The sequence below is a fragment of the Nilaparvata lugens genome, chromosome 7 (assembly GCF_014356525.2).
Source record: "Nilaparvata lugens isolate BPH chromosome 7, ASM1435652v1, whole genome shotgun sequence".
NCBI classification, from domain to species: domain Eukaryota; kingdom Metazoa; phylum Arthropoda; class Insecta; order Hemiptera; family Delphacidae; genus Nilaparvata; species Nilaparvata lugens.
In genome coordinates, this window is record NC_052510.1 from 30,226,123 (window position 1) to 30,250,202 (window position 24,080).

General features: G+C 35.4%; 1 protein-coding gene across 3 annotated transcripts; it reads right to left on the minus strand.

Annotated features, from left to right (window-relative positions):
• Nucleotides 1-777: 777 nt before the first annotated feature.
• LOC111062588 (putative GTP-binding protein 6) lies at nucleotides 778-21,296 on the minus strand. Of its 3 annotated transcripts, none has more exons than XM_039432498.1 (2): nucleotides 20,470-21,296; nucleotides 778-2,718 (listed from the first exon to the last, which is right to left on the minus strand). In XM_039432498.1, the coding sequence occupies exon 2, from the start codon at nucleotides 2,618-2,620 to the stop codon at nucleotides 983-985; it is 1,638 nt and encodes a 545-aa protein (XP_039288432.1). In that variant the 5' UTR covers nucleotides 2,621-2,718; nucleotides 20,470-21,296; the 3' UTR covers nucleotides 778-982. The 3 variants fall into 3 exon arrangements, with proteins under 3 accessions (XP_039288432.1, XP_022205972.2, XP_039288433.1); XM_022350280.2 differs by lacking the exon at nucleotides 20,470-21,296 and adding an exon at nucleotides 11,670-11,882; XM_039432499.1 differs by lacking the exon at nucleotides 20,470-21,296 and adding an exon at nucleotides 7,589-7,821.
• Between the last annotated feature and the right edge of the window lie 2,784 nt (nucleotides 21,297-24,080).

A 24,080-nucleotide genomic window follows, 5' to 3' on the forward strand; every position in this document is an offset into this window, starting at 1 on the left:
ATAGTATAAACCTATTAGATCAGGCATGGCAAGATTAATTGAAGTTTTCTTGACTCTAGCCCGTTCACCTGCATGAATTAGGTATAGACTCAGGTATTTTCTAGATGTGTCTGCCTATTTCTAAATTCTAAATTTTATTCAAAATTATCTTCTTTATCATCTTTTAAAAAGGTCAGGCACACCTTATAGATTCTATTAGATTGAACATAACTTATCATACACATGATGATCATATGTGTTTGTCAAGTTCCCTTCAATCTAATAGAATCTATAAGGATTAAGTTATTAACATTTTGTAAATAACTTTGGTGTAAACACAGCTTAACTCTTTTCAGCTCAAATTCGGATGGTACTCCATTTTATTATAAGAACATCTTTGTTTATGATTCTGTACTGGGTTTAGGAAAAAATATATCTGACATTCTTAAAAGTATTTTGATTTGGATACTATCAAGTTTTCAAAAATACAGGAATTTCTAAGGAGAAATTGTTTTTTATAATTTTTACTTTTTGAAATATGCAGGATTATTTCTGCATAAAAATTTGTTTTTAGTGTTTGTCTAGGTTAACCACTATTTGAATTGTTTAGATATTAGAACATTTTTTGTGTGAAAAAATGAATTGTTTAGAATTTAGAACAGAATGAGTGTCTAATATTGAAATCTTTGGAGTAGGTCATTTGAGAATTGGTAGTAAAACCTTTGAATTTTGAAGATAAATTCTTCAAGGTATTTTTATTAACTAATGATATAGGATCTTGATTTTTCAGAATACATATCAATTTAAGAAAAATATATTCCAGTTAAGTTACATAACTCAAATAACACAATTTGTTTTTTTTTACTATTTACTCTTGATTGTTTACTATAATCAACAGTAAGAAGAAGACGGATCAAGAATAAAAAAATGATCTAATAAAAATGTTTCCAATTTTACAGAAAATATGAATGTAAATGACATTTTTGAACGAGAGCACAAGCAGTTAGTCTTTGTAGCTTTTTAATCGCTCACGTTTCTTTTTCATAATGAATTCGAACTTGAACCTCTCCAAATTTGTTTTGGTGACTATAACGTCCATAAAGATGAATTGGCCGTTGTTTTCATCCATAACAACATCGACGACTGATGACTCCTTATAGAGCCACGAGAACTCAGGTCCGCCATTCGCTACACGTATTCTAATCTTCACTCGATCTGTTACATTCAATAGAATTCGTTGCACTTCATCCCGTAACTGAGATAACCCACTGTTATTTGCGCACGATATTTGCAACATCCCATTACCTTCTAGAGTTTGCAGCTGTTTTTTTGTTAGTAAGTCAACTTTGTTGGCTACTACGATTATATTTTTCACTAGACTTTGATCTACATTCAGTTGTTTCAAGGTGTCATCAACATGGGCTGCTTGGGCCACATAATCTGGATTACTCACATCGATTACATGCACAATCAAGTCAGCTTCTAGTGCATCTTCCAACGTAACAATGAAAGGCTCAATTAGCATGGTTGGTATGTCTGAAATGAAACCTATCGTGTCAATGTAGAGAACTTTGATGTTGGAAGGTAGAACACCAAGATGACATGTTACATCAAGGGTAGCAAATAGTTCATTTTTTGGTTGCATCTGTTGCTCTAGTGTGAGCGCTTTAATAAGGGACGTCTTTCCAGCATTAGTGTATCCAACAACAGCAATGGTTGGGAACTGTCGTTTCTTTCTTTTGCTTCTTATCAAATCGCGATGTTTCTTCAAACTTTTCAATTCTGCTCTCAGCCTGCCCTCACGTTCTTTAATGATATTCTTCCTGATCTCGTACAAAGTCTCCCCGGAGCTTCCATCCGAATCTCCACCTCTTGCCCGATACTTATCCAAAGATAAGTTCCTCCACAATTGAGGAATTTCTGCCATGGCCACTTGGAGTTTGGCTTCTTTGGTAACAGCATGCTCACGGAAAATCCTCATCACCACTGAGTACCTATCAAAAACCGGCAAACCAAAAGTTTCTTCCAAAAAATCTTGTTGGACTTTTGATAGCACATTTAAACTAATAAAAACAGCTGTTATACTCTCATCAGATTTGATTATTTTAGTCAGCGCCTCCAATTTCCCTTTTCCAAAAACTTGAGGGCTTTTTGTAGTAGTTAAAGGAACTATTTCCGTACCGACCACTGCCCAATCTTTCAGAGTATCAATAAGCGCTACTGATTCGTTCAGCTGGTTTGCAGGTGTAGTAAGCTGCTTTTTTGAGGCCCCCCACTTGATATACGGTTGTATAACAAATATATTATATCCCATCGCTTTTTGTTCTATCCCTTTCTCTACAAAGAGATCATCAAAGAGCTCATCAAACCTGTTTACTGCATCTTTACTATCGTCTAACGTATTAACTTGATCTGAACCATCACATACTCTGTTTGAAGACATAGTTCTCAGGTTTGAATTACTCGGACTCCGAATCACAAGATAAGACGAGAAAGTTTTACTCGAGAAATGATTTTGTAAGGCCTGCATCTCACAACACAAACGCGAATAACTAATAGTCTGCGGGATTTGTTTGATCCGATTCCTAAGCCCATTCATCAATAGTTGTTTGAATAAACAGTTACTTCTATTAAAAATCATGATAGCCCGATTAAATAAAATTCAACACTCACAGAAGTTTCATTTTTCTTCTTTGTGGTTTGTTATTCCTCTTCGAATATATTCCACCAGAAATTCACCTGCCAACAAGGGAAAATTATAGTTACAAAAAATAAAAATTGTTCTCAATATAGCAATAGGTAATTATTGATCGAGCGAAGTGAGGTCTAAAGCTAAGTTTACACCGGAGTTAATAACACATTTTTGTGTTACAAATTTAACATTTTTGTTATCAACTGATGTTAATTACAAAAGTTAATAACATCATGTTGAGTTGCGTTTACACCGGAGTTGATAACATGAGTTATTAATAAAAAGTTGTCAACTTGACTGAATCGACAAAAAATTCTCTTGAAAAAAGTTGATAACTCGTGTTTTCAACAGAAAATTCCTTGTTTAACAAGATTTTATGTTATCCATTGAGAGTCGGTAACTTTTGTTAATAACAGGCTACTATCTTCCCCGCAACCCACTCGCCCAGCATCCCTACCCTACAACTACAGCTGTTTCCTAATAACTACAGCTGCAGACAAAACACGTGACAATTAACTTTTGTTGATAACAAAACTAGCAGCCAAAAAAAAAAATTATTAACTTATGTTGAAAACTTTTGTTTTAAACTCTGGTGTAAACGCATTATAATTTATTTACATAAGATCAGTTGAAGATCATTATTTTAATGATCACACACATGTTTCAATTCAAATTTGAAGACAATTTTTTGCTTCTTATTCCGGCTGCTAAATCATATGAATAGTCTCTTTAAATGAAATCATATGGAAGTCAATTATATTGATAACAAGATCTTGTTAATTGACCGAGCGAAGTGAGGTCTAAGATTCAAGTCAACGGTTTGGCATTTCTCTTAATGTTTAAATGTTTGAATGTTTATATGTTTTTATGTTGCGCATTTACGGCGAAACGCGGTAATAGATTTTCATGAAATTTGACAGGTATGTTCCTTTTTAAATTGCGCGTCTACGTATATACAAGGTTTTTGGAAATTTTGCATTTCAAGGATAATATAAAAGGAAAAAGGAGCCTCCTTCATACGCCAATATTACCGTAAAAATCAGACTATTTTATTGTACCAGATGTTCCAGACTCAAATTTCATTGTCAAGAGTGATCAATTGTTACAAAATACAAATTTCACCCCTCACATTGAATCTGCTATAACAATAGAAGAAAAACATTAAGTAGTGGACTAATACATCAAATTAAAGAGAAAACAAAACTCTACAAATCTAAGGTGAGCATTCATTTTTATGATGTTGGAGAGTTGAAGGCCCTGGAACATCAAAAAATAGGATTAAAAGCTGTTATTTTAACAATTTTACACTTTTAAGAGCGTATATCTCGAAAACTGTTGGAGATATCACAAATCACTACAGAACAAATATTGTAGAGAATTTATCAAGCTTCATTTCTGAACATGTCATTTCTAGTCATGTCGGTTGAACGCATTTTCCTCAAGTTCTGAGCATGTAAGCAAAACATTGAAAAATGCAACTTTTAAACCACCCTCATCCCTTTAGCACAAGGGATAGGGATGGGGACTTTTGATATGTTCACCCCCTAACTGGTCTCAATAAAACTGCAAAGTCAAAAATTGTGTTCAAGACATTCTCTCCAAAATCCTTTGTCAATTGGTCTATTTTTGCATAACTGAAGATCTCACACTCAACACTGAAGCTGCTGCAACAGTCGGGAGGATGTGCGTTAACTTGTGAAATTATACATCAAATTGAAGAGAATTTGATGCTCTATAAGCTCATGATTAGCATGGATTTTTCCCATCGATATTCAAAAAGTTATAAGAGCAAAAATAGCAAAAAATTGAGGGAAAATGTGATTTTTTTAAAATGTCACATCTTTTAGAGCGGATATCTCGATAAGTGAAAGAGATATAGGAAAAGTTGTTGAATCAATATTATAGGAAATTATGTAAGCTATAATTTCAATTATTTCTGAGAAACAATCTCGCTTCCACCACCCACTTATCTTTAAAAACAAAAACGTTTCTAGCATGTCGAAAATTTCATTTTTTCTGCTCAAAATGTCTCGACATTGACAAACATAATTATCAATTAAAAAATATCTATGGGTCAGATAAAATGATCCAGACACCAATAGAAAGGAGACAGTCTCCCCGTTCATTTGATATAAAATTATTACGCATTACGACGCTACATGATTCTGAGAGAAGTGATATTCAAAAGAAAAACAAATCTTCGCGATGTTTCCAATTTTATCATAAAAGTTAAATTTCTTTTTAATCCGTCAACCCTGAAACTTTTTTAGCACTACTAGAATATCGGGGATGATATTATACATCCAATTCTGACGTTGAATTGGAAATTTGAAAAAGTTGCAATTTTACACGATTTGGCAACCCTGTAATTTCTTCGGATGGAGGGCCAAGTCTCAACTTGTTTTACACAAACTAAAGCTTACTATAACTTTATATTATCCTTGAAATGCAAAATTTCCAAAAACCTTGTATATATATATATATATTATATATATATATATATTATATATATATATATATATTGCATATATATTGCATGTTGTATATATATACAAGGTTTTTGGAAATTTTGCATTTCAAGGATATGCAAAATTTGAAAATTTCAAAAAACCTTATATATATATATATATATATAATATATATATATATATATATAATATATATATATATAAATTTCATGAGAATCTATTACCGCGTTTCGCCGTAAATGCGCAACATATAAACATTTAATCATAAAGAGAAATGCCAAACCGTCGACTTGAATCTTAAGATGCGTACAGATTTACGCGCCGCGAACATGAGCAATTCACTTTTAATCATCTGATGCCAAGATTTTTATATCTGTATCTTACAGTTTCTGTAAAAATACAGATATAGTCAGCTGATTAAAAGTGAATTGCTCGTTTGCGGCGCGTATATCTGTACGCACCTTAAGACCTCACTTCGCTCGGTCAATTATGACTTCGCAAGTCTGAGAAAAGCACAAATTGATTGTATTAGACCTATAGGTTTATAGTTCCATGCTGAAAATGATTAGTATCCTATTGATTTTACTTGATAACAATAAAACAATTATTGAGAGAATAGAATAGGATAACTATTGATTAAAATTACGTGGATAATCTTCATTGAAGTTGGCAATTCTAGAGAAAAGCGAAAATGGTTGATGATATCAATGATCGTGATGGGATACGAACCCGCAATCTTCCGGGATCGTAAGTCATAGGTCCAGCGCACTAGCATTTGATACACGAGTGCACTAGTTTATGGGTACGTGAATAATTTTAGTGTTGCAAAATGAAAAAATGAGTCAGAATCTCAATGAATGTAGAGCATGTAAATATTTGGAAATCCACCACAGTCTGATAGAATCCTTTTGGCTTCAATAAGCAACTTTGACTCGCAAACTCCGTGATACTGAAGCCTATATTTTGAAAGTGACACCGCCAAGAACCAATTAAAACCTTCCTTAAACAAATCCTCGAACTAAGAAAAGGATGATGACTGTGAAGTGTTACCCCCGCTACAGGAAACCAATCTATGCAGAGTATTGGGAAAGTAATTCAGTAGTTCTAATCCAAGACCGGCGGTCACCGGATGGAATTCGTCAGAAAGTGAAAAAAACATTAAAACACTAACTGAAATGGCCTTAGATAGTACGTTTTCAGTGGCTCTGCGGCTCAACCATAACTTTCAGGCCCATTACATCTGGTTTGAGACATCTCAAAATTGTTCAAAGAGGTTGTATATCTCGTCCCCTCTAAGAGAGTAGAGGGGGAAGTTGAGTATTTTTTCCATAAGGAGCCTACAAAAATTCTCAATCTTCGTCTTGACAAACGCTCAGTGGTAATCGGCTGAAAAACTTTAGAGTCTTCATGGGGTAACAATCATGGGACCTTGACAGTCTGGCATGGGGCAGAACAATATCACCTCGCCTTCTAGAGTTGTGTGTTGCAAGTGGCTTATCTCCTGGAAACTGTAAACCTCTCTCAATAAGAGCAGCAGTTTGCTGTACAGGTGATGACTGAAGACCATCAGGATTTTCAAATGTCTGAAAATGGGACGAAAAAGTTCCTTGTAGTGAGATGAGGTAATTATGCAGATAACTTTTTTCTGCTAAAGAACAATCCTTTCTCAGCCACCCAGAATACTATTCCATATTTTATACGACTGAAAAAGACCACTTTGAGATTGGGTAGCTGGCGGGCAAGTGACTCTTCAGCTTCCGCATCAGAAATGTCATCCTGGCAAGTCAATCACACAGCATGCAGATATGTTGTTCCCATGATAGCGTTGAATCCATCATGGTTCCCAGGAGCTTGACCTCTCCCCCAACTTGAGATGATGGGCCACGCATCAGGGTGCACAACAGGTTTTGAGTCTTCTCCTCAATCAGGCATTTTTAAACCACCGTCCTGCTTCCTCCACTAGCTGAGTCGATCTGGCAACAGTGGCTTGGGTCTCCTTATACTAAGCCATCAGGGTGTTGGCATCTGCAAATAGCAAGGGTCCAAGGATCAATCCCTGCAATAATCCATTGATCACATACCTGACCTGTGAGTTTGCAACATGAACTGATGTAACTTGACTCCTGCTCAAAATGTAAACCCTCATGGTCTTCAAGGGCCTTCCACCAATGCTATATCTCTCCATCTTCCCCAGAAATATGATATGGGAGACACAACTCAAAAGCCTTTGTGAGATCACAGAGCGTCAAAGAAAACAATTGCCTCCCCTCCTAGTGCCAAGCACTAACTCAACCAGAGAACGGACTGCTACATTGGGAGACTTCGACTTCCAACATCAAACCCCTTAATGATGGGGTTGAAACGGCTCATTCTCCTCAAATTACCCAGGCAGCTGGGTGCACATCGCTGATTCAGAGCAAAAATGAATATCGGTACTATTGATACTGACCTGAAGCCTGCCAACTCCTCTGGAAAGCGCTTCTTGAAGATAGGAGTCGTTCTTGACATCTTCAACTACCTGAGAAAAACTCCAAAATCCAAACAGCTGTCGGCTCACTCGATGGTACAGCCAAAGCTCTAATTGACAACTTAATCAATGATGTTGAGACTATATTAAACTATATTTTCTGACAATATCAATTCCATTGCCCTCTTTAGCAAACCTAAAGTTGCATAGAGGAGCATGTGCAAGCTTTTTTTTGCATGACCAAGCGTGCAGATGAAAAAAAAACTGGAAAGAGAAATAGCTTTGAGTGCACCATATTACCATCGATATTAAAATACATTGTCATTTGGTCTATTTTTGCATAACTGAAGATCTCACACTCAACACTGAAGCTGCTGCAACAGTCGGGAGGATATGCGTTAACTTGTGAAATTACACATCAAATTGAAGAGAATTTGATGCTCTATAAGCTCATGATTAGCATGGATTTTTCCCATCGATATTCAAAAAGTTATAAGAGCAAAAATAGCAAAAAATTGAGGGAAAATGTGATTTTTTTAAAATGTCACATCTTTTAGAGCGGATATCTCGATAAGTGAAAGAGATATAGGAAAAGTTGTTGAATCAATATTATAGGAAATTATGTAAGCTATAATTTCAATTATTTCTGAGAAACAATCTCGCTTCCACCACCCACTTATCTTCAAAAACAAAAACGTTTCTAGCATGTCGAAAATTTCATTTTTTCTGCTCGAAATGTCTCGACATTGACAAACATAATTATTAATTAAAAAATATCTATGGGTCAGATAAAATGATCCAGACACCAATAGAAAGGAGACAGTCTCCCCGTTCATTTGATATAAAATTATTACGCATTACGACGCTACATGATTCTGAGAGAAGTGATATTCAAAAGAAAAACAAATCTTCGCGATGTTTCCAATTTTATCATAAAAGTTAATTTCTTTTTAATCCTTCAACCCTGAAACTTTTTTAGCACTACTAGAATATCGGGGATGATATTATACATCCAATTCTGACGTTGAATTGGAAATTTGAAAAAGTTGCAATTTTACACGATTTGGCAACCCTGTAATTTCTTCGGATGGAGGGCCAAGTCTCAACTTGTTTTACACAAACTAAAGCTTACTATAACTTTATATTATCCTTGAAATGCAAAATTTCCAAAAACCTTGTATATATATATATATAATATATATATATATATATATATATATATATATATATATTGCATATATATTGCATGTTGTATATATATACAAGGTTTTTGGAAATTTTGCATTTCAAGGATATGCAAAATTTGAAAATTTCAAAAAACCTTATATATATATATATATATATATATATATATATATATATATATATATATATATATATAAATTTCATGAGAATCTATTACCGCGTTTCGCCGTAAATGCGCAACATATAAACATTTAATCATAAAGAGAAATGCCAAACCGTCGATTTGAATCTTAAGATGCGTACAGATTTACGCGCCGCGAACATGAGCAATTCACTTTTAATCATCTGATGCCAAGATTTTTATATCTGTATCTTACAGTTTCTGTAAAAATACAGATATAGTCAGCTGATTAAAAGTGAATTGCTCGTTTGCGGCGCGTATATCTGTACGCACCTTAAGACCTCACTTCGCTCGGTCAATTATGACTTCGCAAGTCTGAGAAAAGCACAAATTGATTGTATTAGACCTATAGGTTTATAGTTCCATGCTGAAAATGATTAGTATCCTATTGATTTTACTTGATAACAATAAAACAATTATTGAGAGAATAGAATAGGATAACTATTGATTAAAATTACGTGGATAATCTTCATTGAAGTTGGCAATTCTAGAGAAAAGCGAAAATGGTTGATGATATCAATGATCGTGATGGGATACGAACCCGCAATCTTCCGGGATCGTAAGTCATAGGTCCAGCGCACTAGCATTTGATACACGAGTGCACTAGTTTATGGGTACGTGAATAATTTTAGTGTTGCAAAATGAAAAAATGAGTCAGAATCTCAATGAATGTAGAGCATGTAAATATTTGGAAATCCACCACAGTCTGATAGAATCCTTTTGGCTTCAATAAGCAACTTTGACTCGCAAACTCCGTGATACTGAAGCCTATATTTTGAAAGTGACACCGCCAAGAACCAATTAAAACCTTCCTTAAACAAATCCTCGAACCAAGAAAAGGATGATGACTGTGAAGTGTTACCCCCGCTACAGGAAACCAATCTATGCAGAGTATTGGGAAAGTAATTCAGTAGTTCTAATCCAAGACCGGCGGTCACCGGATGGAATTCGTCAGAAAGTGAAAAAAACATTAAAACACTAACTGAAATGGCCTTAGATAGTACGTTTTCAGTGGCTCTGCGGCTCAACCATAACTTTCAGGCCCATTACATCTGGTTTGAGACATCTCAAAATTGTTCAAAGAGGTTGTATATCTCGTCTCCTCTAAGAGAGTAGAGGGGGAAGTTGAGTATTTTTTCCATAAGGAGCCTACAAAAATTCTCAATCTTCGTCTTGACAAACGCTCGGTGGTAATCGGCTGAAAAACTTTAGAGTCTTCATGGGGTAACAATCATGGGACCTTGACAGTCTGGCATGGGGCAGAACAATATCACCTCGCCTTCTAGAGTTGTGTGTTGCAAGTGGCTTATCTCCTGGAAACTGTAAACCTCTCTCAATAAGAGCAGCAGTTTGCTGTACAGGTGATGACTGAAGACCATCAGGATTTTCAAATGTCTGAAAATGGGACGAAAAAGTTCCTTGTAGTGAGATGAGGTAATTATGCAGATAACTTTTTTCTGCTAAAGAACAATCCTTTCTCAGCCACCCAGAATACTATTCCATATTTTATACGACTGAAAAAGACCACTTTGAGATTGGGTAGCTGGCGGGCAAGTGACTCTTCAGCTTCCGCATCAGAAATGTCATCCTGGCAAGTCAATCACACAGCATGCAGATATGTTGTTCCCATGATAGCGTTGAATCCATCATGGTTCCCAGGAGCTTGACCTCTCCCCCAACTTGAGATGATGGGCCACGCATCAGGGTGCACAACAGGTTTTGAGTCTTCTCCTCAATCAGGCATTTTTAAACCACCGTCCTGCTTCCTCCACTAGCTGAGTCGATCTGGCAACAGTGGCTTGGGTCTCCTTATACTAAGCCATCAGGGTGTTGGCATCTGCAAATAGCAAGGGTCCAAGGATCAATCCCTGCAATAATCCATTGATCACATACCTGACCTGTGAGTTTGCAACATGAACTGATGTAACTTGACTCCTGCTCAAAATGTAAACCCTCATGGTCTTCAAGGGCCTTCCACCAATGCTATATCTCTCCATCTTCCCCAGAAATATGATATGGGAGACACAACTCAAAAGCCTTTGTGAGATCACAGAGCGTCAAAGAAAACAATTGCCTCCCCTCCTAGTGCCAAGCACTAACTCAACCAGAGAACGGACTGCTACATTGGGAGACTTCGACTTCCAACATCAAACCCCTTAATGATGGGGTTGAAACGGCTCATTCTCCTCAAATTACCCAGGCAGCTGGGTGCACATCGCTGATTCAGAGCAAAAATGAATATCGGTACTATTGATACTGACCTGAAGCCTGCCAACTCCTCTGGAAAGCGCTTCTTGAAGATAGGAGTCGTTCTTGACATCTTCAACTACCTGAGAAAAACTCCAAAATCCAAACAGCTGTCGGCTCACTCGATGGTACAGCCAAAGCTCTAATTGACAACTTAATCAATGATGTTGAGACTATATTAAACTATATTTTCTGACAATATCAATTCCATTGCCCTCTTTAGCAAACCTAAAGTTGCATAGAGGAGCATGTGCAAGCTTTTTTTTGCATGACCAAGCGTGCAGATGAAAAAAAAACTGGAAAGAGAAATAGCTTTGAGTGCACCATATTACCATCGATATTAAAATACATTGTCATTTTACCGATATATTGAATAAGTATCAAAAATATGAATTAATGTTCATGAAATTTCAGTGATTGTAAACTTTAAACATAAAGAAGCAGGCATACCTTAATTTGTTTCAAATCAACCATAATTTATTTGCAATGTGCATTGTGCAATGCAACCCAAATACATCACTTTACATTTTATATTAATTATTATGACATTTTAAAATAATATCTTTGAGTAAGTGTAAATAATGAATTATATTTTAATAGTTAATTTTAATTAACCAATGAATAAAATGCCATCTGGTAATATAACCTCAAAAATAAACATCATGCCTGACAAACCACTCTCGGTCTCAGACAGCACCGTATCGCGCATGCGTTAGCAACGGGTTTTTCCCGTTCCATTCAGTCAGTTATTTGAATGTAACGTTCTTTGTGATGATGGTTACCGAGCATCGTAACTGGAGCCGTCATTCCATTTTGATGGGGATATTATTATCTAATGATGATTTATCATTAAATTCGATATGATAATCAATATATTATCATCATTCCATTCAATAAAAGATACTTTTCAATAATATAATAAATAAAATATAATGGTTGTTACTTAACTAATGTTAAAAAACACTATAACTGAGTCAGCATATTGTCATTTCAGAGCAAAAACCTAACCCCTAACCTCCCCTTTTATATTTAAAACATTAATAAACATAAATCTTTGTAAAAACCCGTAATCCCTTCCAGCATATTGCAATTTCAAAGCAAAATCCTAACCCCCTAACCTATCTTTTCACCTTTGAAATATCAAAAACCATAATTTTACCTGTTTCCTAGCCCTTTCTAGCATATTGCAATTTTAAAGCAAAAACCTAACCTAGCCTTATGAAACATTATTAAATATAACTTGAAATAACCTAACCCCTAACTCTTTCACATTCAATACTTTGGATTTCAATGCAAAATCCTAACCCCCTAACCTATCCTTTCACCTTTGAAACAACAAAAAACATAAATCTACCTGGACACTAGCCCCTTCTAGCATATTGCAATTTCAAAGCAAAAACCTAACCTATCCCTATGAAACATTATTAAATATAATCTAGATAAAACCTAACCCTCAAACCCTATTTTGTCAATTAGTTGAATTTCCACATTGTTGATAAACGATGTGGCAACCTTGCAATGGGTGAAAGAGATAGCGCCATCTGCTTTGTTGAATGATACACAAGGATAGCAACACCATTGCAAATCACACACTGCCATTATAACGTGGACATCACTATAGATACTCAAAGAATACTTTTTAATAACTATGTGATAACTGTGACCGTTGCTGGCCGTTACTCTGTATCTGAGACAAAGAGAAGCTGTTCATGCCTGCACCCTGCAGCAGCCAGTGAACTCTAAACTAACTGGAATGGACTAGCAACACAAAAAAAGTGAGGCAGCTGGTAAAGATAGGCAACCCGCATTGCTGTGGGATTCGTTCATTTTGTTACCCATTGGCTCTTATGGGAGAATGCATTGCACAGTCTCAATTTCTATTTTATTTCTATATTGTATGTCTTATTCCACGGAAGCGTTATTTTTCCTTTATTAAGCAGTTCATTTTTAACTTTTTGAGAGCAAAAATAATGAAATAGGTTGAATATTAATAAAGAAAAGAATTTTTTTATTTGTGACTGCAGTAGTTTTAGTATTGTCAACTTTTCACAAGCATGGGAATAACTTTGGGCCATATTTAAGAGGAGCGTATTATTTATTTATTTTTATTTATTTAACAAGGACAAATATAAACTGTCATGAAATGATTGGGAATGAAAAAACAGGCTCATAGTCCAATCTCATATTTTTCACAATAAAAGTAGGTAAATAAAATAAATTATGATGATTCAATAACACAGGATTATTAATTTGTGTAATGCTGATAACATTTCAAATCAGTGTGGGAGTTTCAGAAATGATGCAAAGAAATCTATGAAGAAACATTATATCAATTGTATTATAATTATGACCATATGATAAGCAAACAGTAAAATATGCTAAATAATGATTATTTTATAATTATAAAATATATAAACATAATACACATATAATTATACACATAAAATTATTTTATAATTGTAAATTGAACGATTATTAAATTTATTTGAAATGGGAAGATTTCAAAAATTAATTACAATTCAGCTGATAGCAATATCATATTTTTCAAATAAAAGTAGGTACCTAAAATAAATTATGTCATCTCATGATGATAACACAGAATTATTAATCATTATTGTAAAGCTGTGTTTACACAAAATTCATTAAATGTTTATTTTTTCGTACTTATAGATTCTATTAGATTATAGTATTATACTATTAGATTCTATTAGTATTATATGCTGCTACTTACACTAAATTTATTTTATACATTATACATAAAATGTATGATACGCCTACCTACATAATATACTGTATACAAATTATGATAAATATACTATTATTATATGCTGATGCTTAACACCAAATTTATATCCATAAATTACATCATACATAGAATGTGTGATAGAATGAATGATAGTCTTTGTAGGGAAACATTCACAATTTCTGCATCAGATATTATTTATTCTTTTTTGAATAAGGATTAATTTGTTCTTCAACTATGTTTTTTATTTTAGATGCTATAAAGTAGGCCGAAATTTTCAATAAACATAGAAACTATCACAGTACGGTATAACTTACTAGGAATATAATCAAATTTGTTGTTTTATTTTTGGTCAAATAAACTGATCAATATAGAAAGAAGTATTGGAAATGTATGTAAAACAAAAAGATTTCTTCAAATTAATCAACAGAATAAAAATGTTTGACTTACCTGTGAAATGGTATTTCATTTCCTTTAACATGCCAATTCTTGCATCCAAATGCAACACAATAAATCACCATTTTTCGGTCGTATTTTTATTCAATTCTACGTATTTCACGACAAATACATCACAATATTTAAGAGAAAAGGTTGTGATCTAATACTAATAGCCCTAATACTCATTCAAATCCGTTTTTAAACTTTAAAAATGAAAAATCGTACTCAAGAGCTGCAACAGCCTGCTTGAATGTATGAGTACGAGAGAGAAGGGAATCCCACACGGTATGCCTGTCTCACTCACTCCGCCTTACACACTTTTGGTTGTAGCTAAACATTGGACAGCCCGTTCCAGTTAGTTTAGAGTTCACTGGCGGCGGCAGGCATGACAAACCACTCTCTGTCTCAGACAGCACCGTAACGCGCATGCGTTAGCAACGGGTTTTTCCCGTTCCATTCAGTCAGATCTTTGAATGTAACGTTCTTTGTGATGATGGTTACTGAGCACTGTAACTGGAGCCAATCGTCATTCTATTTGATGAAGATATTATTATCCAATGATGATTTATCATTAAATTCAATATAATAATCAATATATTATCATTCTATTTAATGAAAGGAAGAGTACTTTTGAAAAATATAAATTAATAAAATATAACAGTTGTTATTTAACTGATGTTAAATAACACTATAACTTTTTACTTACTTACTTTTTTTTTACTTCTTATGTCTTCTCCGCAGTCTGCTTGACCGGGGAATCGTCTTTTTAGTCCCATCGTGGGGGTGTCGGTGTTCACTTTTATTTAAGGTGTGAGAAGGTGTGGTCATCAATGAATTCTGCAATGCTATAGTATGGTCTGTCCATCAGGTATTGTTTTAGTCTTCTTGTGAAGGTGTTGTCATTCACTAGGGATTTTATGTTGCCAGGAAGCAGGTTAAACAGGTATGCCCCCGAATAGGCCGGAGATCTACTATACTTCTTAAGTCGATGCTGGGGGAGGCTTATGTCATCCACGTTGCGTGTTCTATAACTATGCTTATCTCGTCTTAAAGCCGGACTTTGGTTTACCACTAGGATGATGGATTCCAGGATGTATATTGAGATCACTGTGAGGATACCTGTCTGCTTGAAGAGTGGTTTACAGTGTTCTATGTAGTTTTCTCTTAGTAGGATTCGCACTGCCCTTTTTTGTATCCTTAATATTCTCTCGAGATTTCCTGTGCTGATGATCCCCATGCGACGATGCCATATCTCAGGTGTGACATAAATAATGAGTGATATGCGATTAGTGCTGTCCTCTCATCAGCAATATTTCTGATTCTGCGGATGACATATGTAGCAGAGGAGAGTTTTTTACACAAATAGTCCGTGTGTTGCCTCCAGGTCAGATGGTTGTCAATAATTACACCAAGGAACTTTGTGCTTTCCACTGTTTTTATATTACTGTTTTGTGGTTCATCCTGGGTTTGGTTTGTTGAGGTGAAGTTCATGTGTACTGTTTTTTCATTATTTATGGCCAGTTTCATTCTATTGCAGATTGAGGTAGCTTCAGTAAGAGTTGATTCAACTATATTGTTTCGATTTTCCTTTCTGCTTGTGGGAAGTAGTATAGTTGTGTCGTCTGCAAATAGGATACACTTTTTGTTTTCTTGTAATTCATCCGGAAGATCATTTATGTATATAAGAAAGAGCAGCGGTCCCAGGATTGACCCTTGTGGTACTCCTCTTTTGACTGATCGTGCTGTTGATTTGAAAGTGATTATTTGATTTTGTCTTTGGAAATCCAGCTCTACATATTGTTTTCTATTTTGGAGGTAGTCTTCAATCCACTTGAGTGCTCTGCCTTGAATTCTCATTTTTATTAGTTTTGTTTTGAGTATGTTCCAATCGAGTACGTCAAAAGCCTTCCGGAGATCGACAAACAGTCCTGATGCATATTTTTTATCCTCCCATATCTTACACACCTCATCACAGAGTTTGGAAATCGCTGTGGCTGTACTATGATTTTTTCGGAATCCATGCTGGCTCGTAGACAACAGCCCGTTCGTCTCCAGATATGAAATCAATTGATTGTATGCTGCCCGCTCTATAATTTTGGATACAATGGGAAGGTTTGCTATGGGTCTGTAGTTTTTTGGATCAGTATGGTCACCTGTTTTGAATTTGGGGTAGATCTTGGCTATTTTTAAGCTATGTGGAAATACTGCTTGTTCAAATGATGAGTTTACTATGTGCAACAGTGGGTTTCTAATTTCGTCCTCACAGTACCTTAGAATTTTCCCTGTAATTTCGTCATGACCTGAAGAGTTGTTTGGTTTTAGTCTCATAAGAATCTTGGTTAATTCTGTGTGAGTAACTGCATCAAAGTGGTCGAATATTTGAGCATTCTCTGTCAATTCCAGATTATTGGGAGTATTATTATGTCCATTCAGTTCTTTTATTGGCTGCATGAAGCCAGCGTTCAAGATGTCGCCAATTTGATAGGGATCTGTAATTTTTTGATCTCGCACAGTTAGGTAGAGGTTCTCATTTCTGACATTTTTGGATTTTTTTCTTTCCTCATTTATCGTTCTCCACAAGACTTTGGTTTTATTTTCTGCCTGTTGTATTTTCATTTTCAATTCGAGTTGCTTTTTGTTTTTTACATCCAGGTCATAAGCTTTTTTCATTGTCAAATGTTGTTCCTTGTCTAACTAAGTCAGCATATTGTCATTTCAAAACAAAAACCGAACCCTCAACCTCCCCTTTTACATATAAAACATCAATAAACATAACTATTTGAAAAACCTCTAATCCCTTCCAGCATAAATTGCAATTTCAAAGCAAAATCCTAACCTATCTTTCCACCTTTGAAATATCAAAAAGCATAATTCTACCTGGACCCTAGCCCTTTCCAGCATATTGCAATTTTAGAGCAAAAACCTAACCTAACCTTATGAAACATTATTAAATATAATCCAAAAAAACCTAACCACTAACCCCTAACCCCTTCATATTTAATAATTTAGATTTCAAAGCAAAATAATAATTCTACCTGGACCCTGGCCCTTTCTAGCATATTGCAATTTTGAAGCAAAAACCTAACCTAATCTTATGGAACATTATTAAATATAATCCAAAAAAACCTAACCACTAACCCCTAACCCCTTCACATTTATTAATTTAGATTTCAAAGCAAAATCCTAACCCCCTAACCTATCCTTTCACATTTGAAACATCAAAAAACATAACTCTAACTGCACCCTAGCCCCTTCTAGCATATTGCAATTTCAAAGCAAAAACCTAACCTATCCTAATAACATATTATTAAATATAACCTAAATAAAACCTAACCTCCAACCCTTTCACATTTAATACTTTAGATTTATTCGTCATCTTCAGAACAAAACATAAACATGTGGTTCATTTCATGAACATGTGGTTCAAAGCAAAATCCTAAACCCCCAACCTATCCTTTTACCTTTGAAACATCAAAAAACATAACTCTACCTAGACCCTAGCCCCTTCTAGCATATTGCAATTTTAAAGCACCTTACCTATCCTAATAAAACATTATTAGATATAACCTAAATAAAAACTTACCCCTACCTCTTTCACATTTGTTGAACGATAGACAAGGATAGCAACACCATTGCAAATCATACACTACCATTATAACGTGGACCTCACTATAGATACTCAAAGAATACTTTTGAATAACTATGCTATAACTGTGACTGTTGCTGGCCGTTACTCTGTTTCTGAGACAAAGAGAAGCTGCTGCCAGTGAACTCTAAACTAACTGGAACGGGCTGTCCAATGTTTAGCTACAACCAAAAGTGTGTAAGGCGGAGTGAGTGAGACAGGCATACCGTGTGGGATTCCCTTCTCTCTCGTACTCATACATTCAAGCAGGCTGTTGCAGCTCTTGAGTACGATTTTTCATTTTTAAAGTTTAAAAACGGATTTGAATGAGTATTAGGGCTATTAGTATTAGATCACAACCTTTTCTCTTAAATATTGTGATGTATTTGTCGTGAAATGCGTAGAATTGAATAAAAATACGACCGAAAAATGGTGATGTATTGTGTTGCATTTGGATGCAAGAATTGGCATGTTAAAGGAAATGAAATACCATTTCACAGGTAAGTCAAACATTTTTATTCTGTTGATTAATTTGAAGAAATCTTTTTGTTTTACATACATTTCCAATACTTCTTTCTATATTGATCAGTTTATTTGACCAAAATAAAACAACAAATTTGATTATATTCCTAGTAAGTTATACCGTACTGTGATAGTTTCTATGTTTATTGAAAATTTCGGCCTACTTTATAGCATCTAAAATAAAAAACATAGTTGAAGAACAAATTAATCCTTATTCAAAAAAGAATAAATAATATCTGATGCAGAAATTGTGAATGTTTCCCTACAAAGACTATCATTCATTCTATCACACATTCTATGTATGATGTAATTTATGGATATAAATTTGGTGTTAAGCATCAGCATATAATAATAGTATATTTATCATAATTTGTATACAGTATATTATGTAGGTAGGCGTATCATACATTTTATGTATAATGTATAAAATAAATTTAGTGTAAGTGACACCGCCAAGAACCAATTAAAACCTTCCTTAAACAAATCCTCGAACCAAGAAAAGGATGATGACTGTGAACTGTTACCCCCCGCTACAGGAAACCAATCTATGCAGAGTATTGGGAAAGTAATTCAGTAGTTCTAATCCATGACCCGCGGTCACCGGATGGAATTCGTCAGAAAGTGAAAAAAACATTAAAACACTAACTGAAATGGCCTTAGATAGTACGTTTTCAGTGGCTCTGCGGCTCAACCATAACTTTCAGGCCCATTACATCTGGTTTGAGACATCTCAAAATGGTTCAAAGAGGTTGTATATCTCGTCTCCTCTAAGAGAGTAGAGGGGGAAGTTGAGTATTTTTTCCATAAGGAGCCTACAAAAATTCTCAATCTTCGTCTTGACAAACGCTCGGTGGTAATCGGCTGAAAAACTTTAGAGTCTTCATGGGGTAACAATCATGGGACCTTGACAGTCTGGCATGGGGCAGAACAATATCACCTCGCCTTCTAGAGTTGTGTGTTGCAAGTGGCTTATCTCCTGGAAACTGTAAACCTCTCTCAATAAGAGCAGCAGTTTGCTGTACAGGTGATGACTGAAGACCATCAGGATTTTCAAATGTCTGAAAATGGGACGAAAAAGTTCCTTGTAGTGAGATGAGGTAATGATGCAGATAACTTTTTTCTGCTAAAGAACAATCCTTTCTCAGCCACCCAGAATACTATTCCATATTTTATACGACTGAAAAAGACCACTTTGAGATTGGGTAGCTGGCGGGCAAGTGACTCTTCAGCTTCCGCATCAGAAATGTCATCCTGGCAAGTCAATCACACAGCATGCAGATATGTTGTTCCCATGATAGCGTTGAATCATAGTTCCCAGGAGCTTGACCTCTCCCCCAACTTGAGATGATGGGCCACGCATCAGGGTGCACAACAGGTTTTGAGTCTTCTCCTCAATCAGGCATTTTTAAACCACCGTCCTGCTTCCTCCACTAGCTGAGTCGATCTGGCAACAGTGGCTTGGGTCTCCTTATACTAAGCCATCAGGGTGTTGTCATCTGCAAATAGCAAGGGTCCAAGGATCAATCCCTGCAATAATCCATTGATCACATACCTGACCTGTGAGTTTGCAACATGAACTGATGTAACTTGACTCCTGCTCAAAATGTAAACCCTCATGGTCTTCAAGGGCCTTCCACCAATGCTATATCTCTCCATCTTCCCCAGAAATATGATATGGGAGACACAACTCAAAAGCCTTTGTGAGATCACAGAGCGTCAAAGAAAACAATTGCCTCCCCTCCTAGTGCCAAGCACTAACTCAACCAGAGAACGGACTGCTACATTGGGAGACTTCGACTTCCAACATCAAACCCCTTAATGATGGGGTTGAAACGGCTCATTCTCCTCAAATTACCCAGGCAGCTGGGTGCACATCGCTGATTCAAAGAGCAAAAATGAATATCGGTACTATTGATACTGACCTGAAGCCTGCCAACTCCTCTGGAACGCGCTTCTTGAAGATAGGAGTCGTTCTTGACATCTTCAACTACCTGAGAAAAACTCCAAAATCCAAACAGCTGTCGGCTCACTCGATGGTACAGCCAAAGCTCTAATTGACAACTTAACAATGATGTTGAGACTATATTAAACTATATTTTCTGACAATATCAATTCCATTGCCCTCTTTAGCAAACCTAAAGTTGCATAGAGGAGCATGTGCAAGCTTTTTTTTTGCATGACCAAGCGTGCAGATGAAAAAAAAACTGGAAAGAGAAATAGCTTTGAGTGCACCATATTACCATCGATATTAAAATACATTGTCATTTTACCGATATATTGAATAAGTATCAAAAATTAATGTTCATGAAATTTCAGTGATTGTAAACATTAAACATAAAGAAGCAGGCATACCTTAATTTGTTTCAAATCAACCATAATTTATTTGCAATGTGCATTGTGCAATGCAACCCAAATACATCACTTTACATTTTATATTAATTATTATGACATTTTAAAATAATATCTTTGAGTAAGTGTAAATAATGAATTATATTTTAATAGTTAATTTTAATTAACCAATGAATAAAATGCAATCTGGTAATATAACCTCTGAAATAAACATCATGCCTGCCGCCGCAAAGCAGACGGCAGATAATTTCAATTCTCGATTCAGATAAATCGATTCAACTCGTTGTTCTTGTTTTGATTAGTCGAAAATGCTTGGTATCGAACACAAACATCAACCCAGAATTACGATAGTCACGTATTTTAGTTTCTAGGTTATGTTATGTTCTGGATTGAACAGTGGCAATCAATTTATTTAATTTTAGCTATTCATAAAGTCCTTGAACTCATCCATTTGCAAAAGTGCCTCTCCCAACCACTTTCTTCTCCATTCTCCTAACACTGGACATCTTGCTATAAAATGATAGATATCCTCCTGCTCTTTTTTATTGCATAGCAAACAGCACCAATTTCTTTCCGGCATCCAAGGTCTGTAGTTCAAGTCAATTAATTCTCCTCTCGCCTTCATAATCCATCGAACCTCCGTAAATTTCAGGTCGCTTTCAAGATAGCTATCCTTTCCCAGGCTATGGTTCAGACTTTTGTATATCAGATGATATTCTGCATCTCTCGCCTTAGCCTGCAAGTTTTCCAAATTCTTTAATCTCACTCCCTCTGTCAACTTTTTCAATTCTTTTTTCCAGTTAGGAACACTTTAAACACTCAAATTAATCTCAATTCCCAAATCTCCGGCTACCTCATTCCAACATTTATACCAAGACAATCGTTGATTAATTATCTGGAAAGCCAACTTTTTCGGATATCTCCCATTTCTATATGATAGTACTTTAAGAATGTAAGCTACCTGCAAGTTGAGGGTAAATTCATATAAAGGCGACTCCCTAGTTTCCAAGAGAAGAAGATAGGTGTATTCGAGGGCAATCCAAACAATCGCTTTATAAAGAATCGCTTAAGCTTCTCCACTTCATCAAACCTTCTATATCCCCATACTTGCGCTCCATAGCACATAACTGCCCTAGCAACCGCTCTAAACAATATCCACTTTGACGACAAAGGCACACGTGCCTCACTGACCATATGCTTCCATGCTGCATTCAATCCCATCTTTGCACACTTCAATTTTTCACTCATATGATTTGTAAAACTCAAATTTGGAGTAAGTATCATACCTAAATACTTATATCTATTTACAACCTCAATAGCTTCACCTCTGAAAATCCATTTTTCATCCTTCCTCATTCTTCCTAAAAATCATTATCTTTGACTTTTCTAAATTCACGCAAAGACTCCACATCTTACAATATTTTTCCAACCTAACAATCATGCCTTGAAATTCTTTTGGGGAATCTGCCAATTTAACAATATCGTCTGCATACATTAATAAGCTTACTTTAAACCCTACCAAGCAAGAACCCCCTCTCAATTCATCCTCCAGATCATTTAAAAAAAGTGCAAACAATAATGGACTTAATAAACAACCTTGTCTGACACCAGTACCTGTACAAAACGACTCCGTTAAACCATCTTTATACCACACACTCGACGCTGTATCTCTATACAAGCTTTTAATAATTGCGAGAACCTTAGTTGACAATCCCATAGTAGAAAGCTTGTATAACAACGCCCCCCTGTGAATTGTATCGAATGCAGCACGGAAATCGACGAAGAAAGCATACAACTTGCCCCCTTTTTTTGCGCACTTCAACTCAGCCAACGAGATGAGACTGAATAGATTATCCACTGTCGAGTAACCCTTGCGAAATCCTGCTTGGTTTTCCTTCAGAATCCCATTATTTTCCACCCAACACTCCAGTCTGAGAAGCAGAAGGCCAGTAAAAATCTTAGCAATCGCATCAATAAACGAAATACCTCTGTAATTGGAAGCCAAATTTATATCACCTTTTTTGAACAATGGATAAATTATGGAATGCCTAAAACTCGATGGAACATCTCCTCTTGAAAATAACTCATTGCAAACTATTTTAACATTGCAAACTATTTCATTCAGCAGCTGGTCTGGTGCATTCTTATAAAATTCATATGGTATACTATCCCTACCCGCCGCTTTGTTATTTTTAGCCTTTTTTAATACAATTTTAAGCTCTTCTAGTGTAAAATCTTTGTCTAATTGCTCATTTGCCATGTATGGTTCAGCAAAAGAAAATGTCTCTGAACTCAAGGGTGATTTCAGTAACTCTGAAAAATGATTGACCCAATCTGAAATTCCAATTTTGTTAACGAATCGACAGTCACGTCTTCTCAATTTATTCACCGCCTCCCAAAACGATTTTGTATCTTTTACAGTCTCCAATCTAGTATACAAAACCGCACGATAATTTTTTTGCTTAGCTATACAAAGTTCCTTATACTTTTTCTTTTCTGTCAATAACATTTCTCTGATATAATCAGAATTATTCCTTCTGAATATTTTCAATAATGCCAATATCTTATCACGCAGTCTAGCACAATCCCCATCAAACCACTCTTGCTTGAACTTTACTTTCTGCTGTCCTATCTGTAAGGTTTTATTTGAAGATTTCTTAATGCAATCGGTTAATTCAAAAACTAATTGTTCTGTATCGACATTATCTAAACTTCTTCCTCTAATATTCAATTGCTGCATGTTGCAGATAACTCTATCTTTATAATATTTTTCATCACTTTTACTCCAAATTAATTTCGGTGGCAGACGACTGTATGCCTTAACCCTGTCCTGAGCCGCGCCAATTTTCTTCAACTGGAGTTGCACTGGCAAATGATCAGAAAAAATCTGTGGAACAACAATGAACCCATTCAAAAATTTTATGCTATTTTTAGAAATTGCAACCAAATCGATCACCGATGCTCCCATACTTCCTATAAATGTGTAATTGCCATCTGTATCACCCTTTACTCGCCCATTTCAAACAATTAATTCAAAGTCATCACATAGTTCGAGAAATTTTTGTCCTCTACTATTTGATATCTTATCTTTTGATTTTCTGTTTGAGGACAGATTGACTAGCGAAGACGATTCTTCGTTAAAAAATAACTAAATCAGATAATTCTTGTTTCTCGCCTATCCTAA

What these genes read in the sequence shown, in the direction of transcription:
- LOC111062588 (XM_039432498.1), bottom strand. Translation starts at nt 2,620, where the DNA reads ATGATTTTTAATAGAAGTAACTGTTTATTCAAACAACTATTGATGAAT.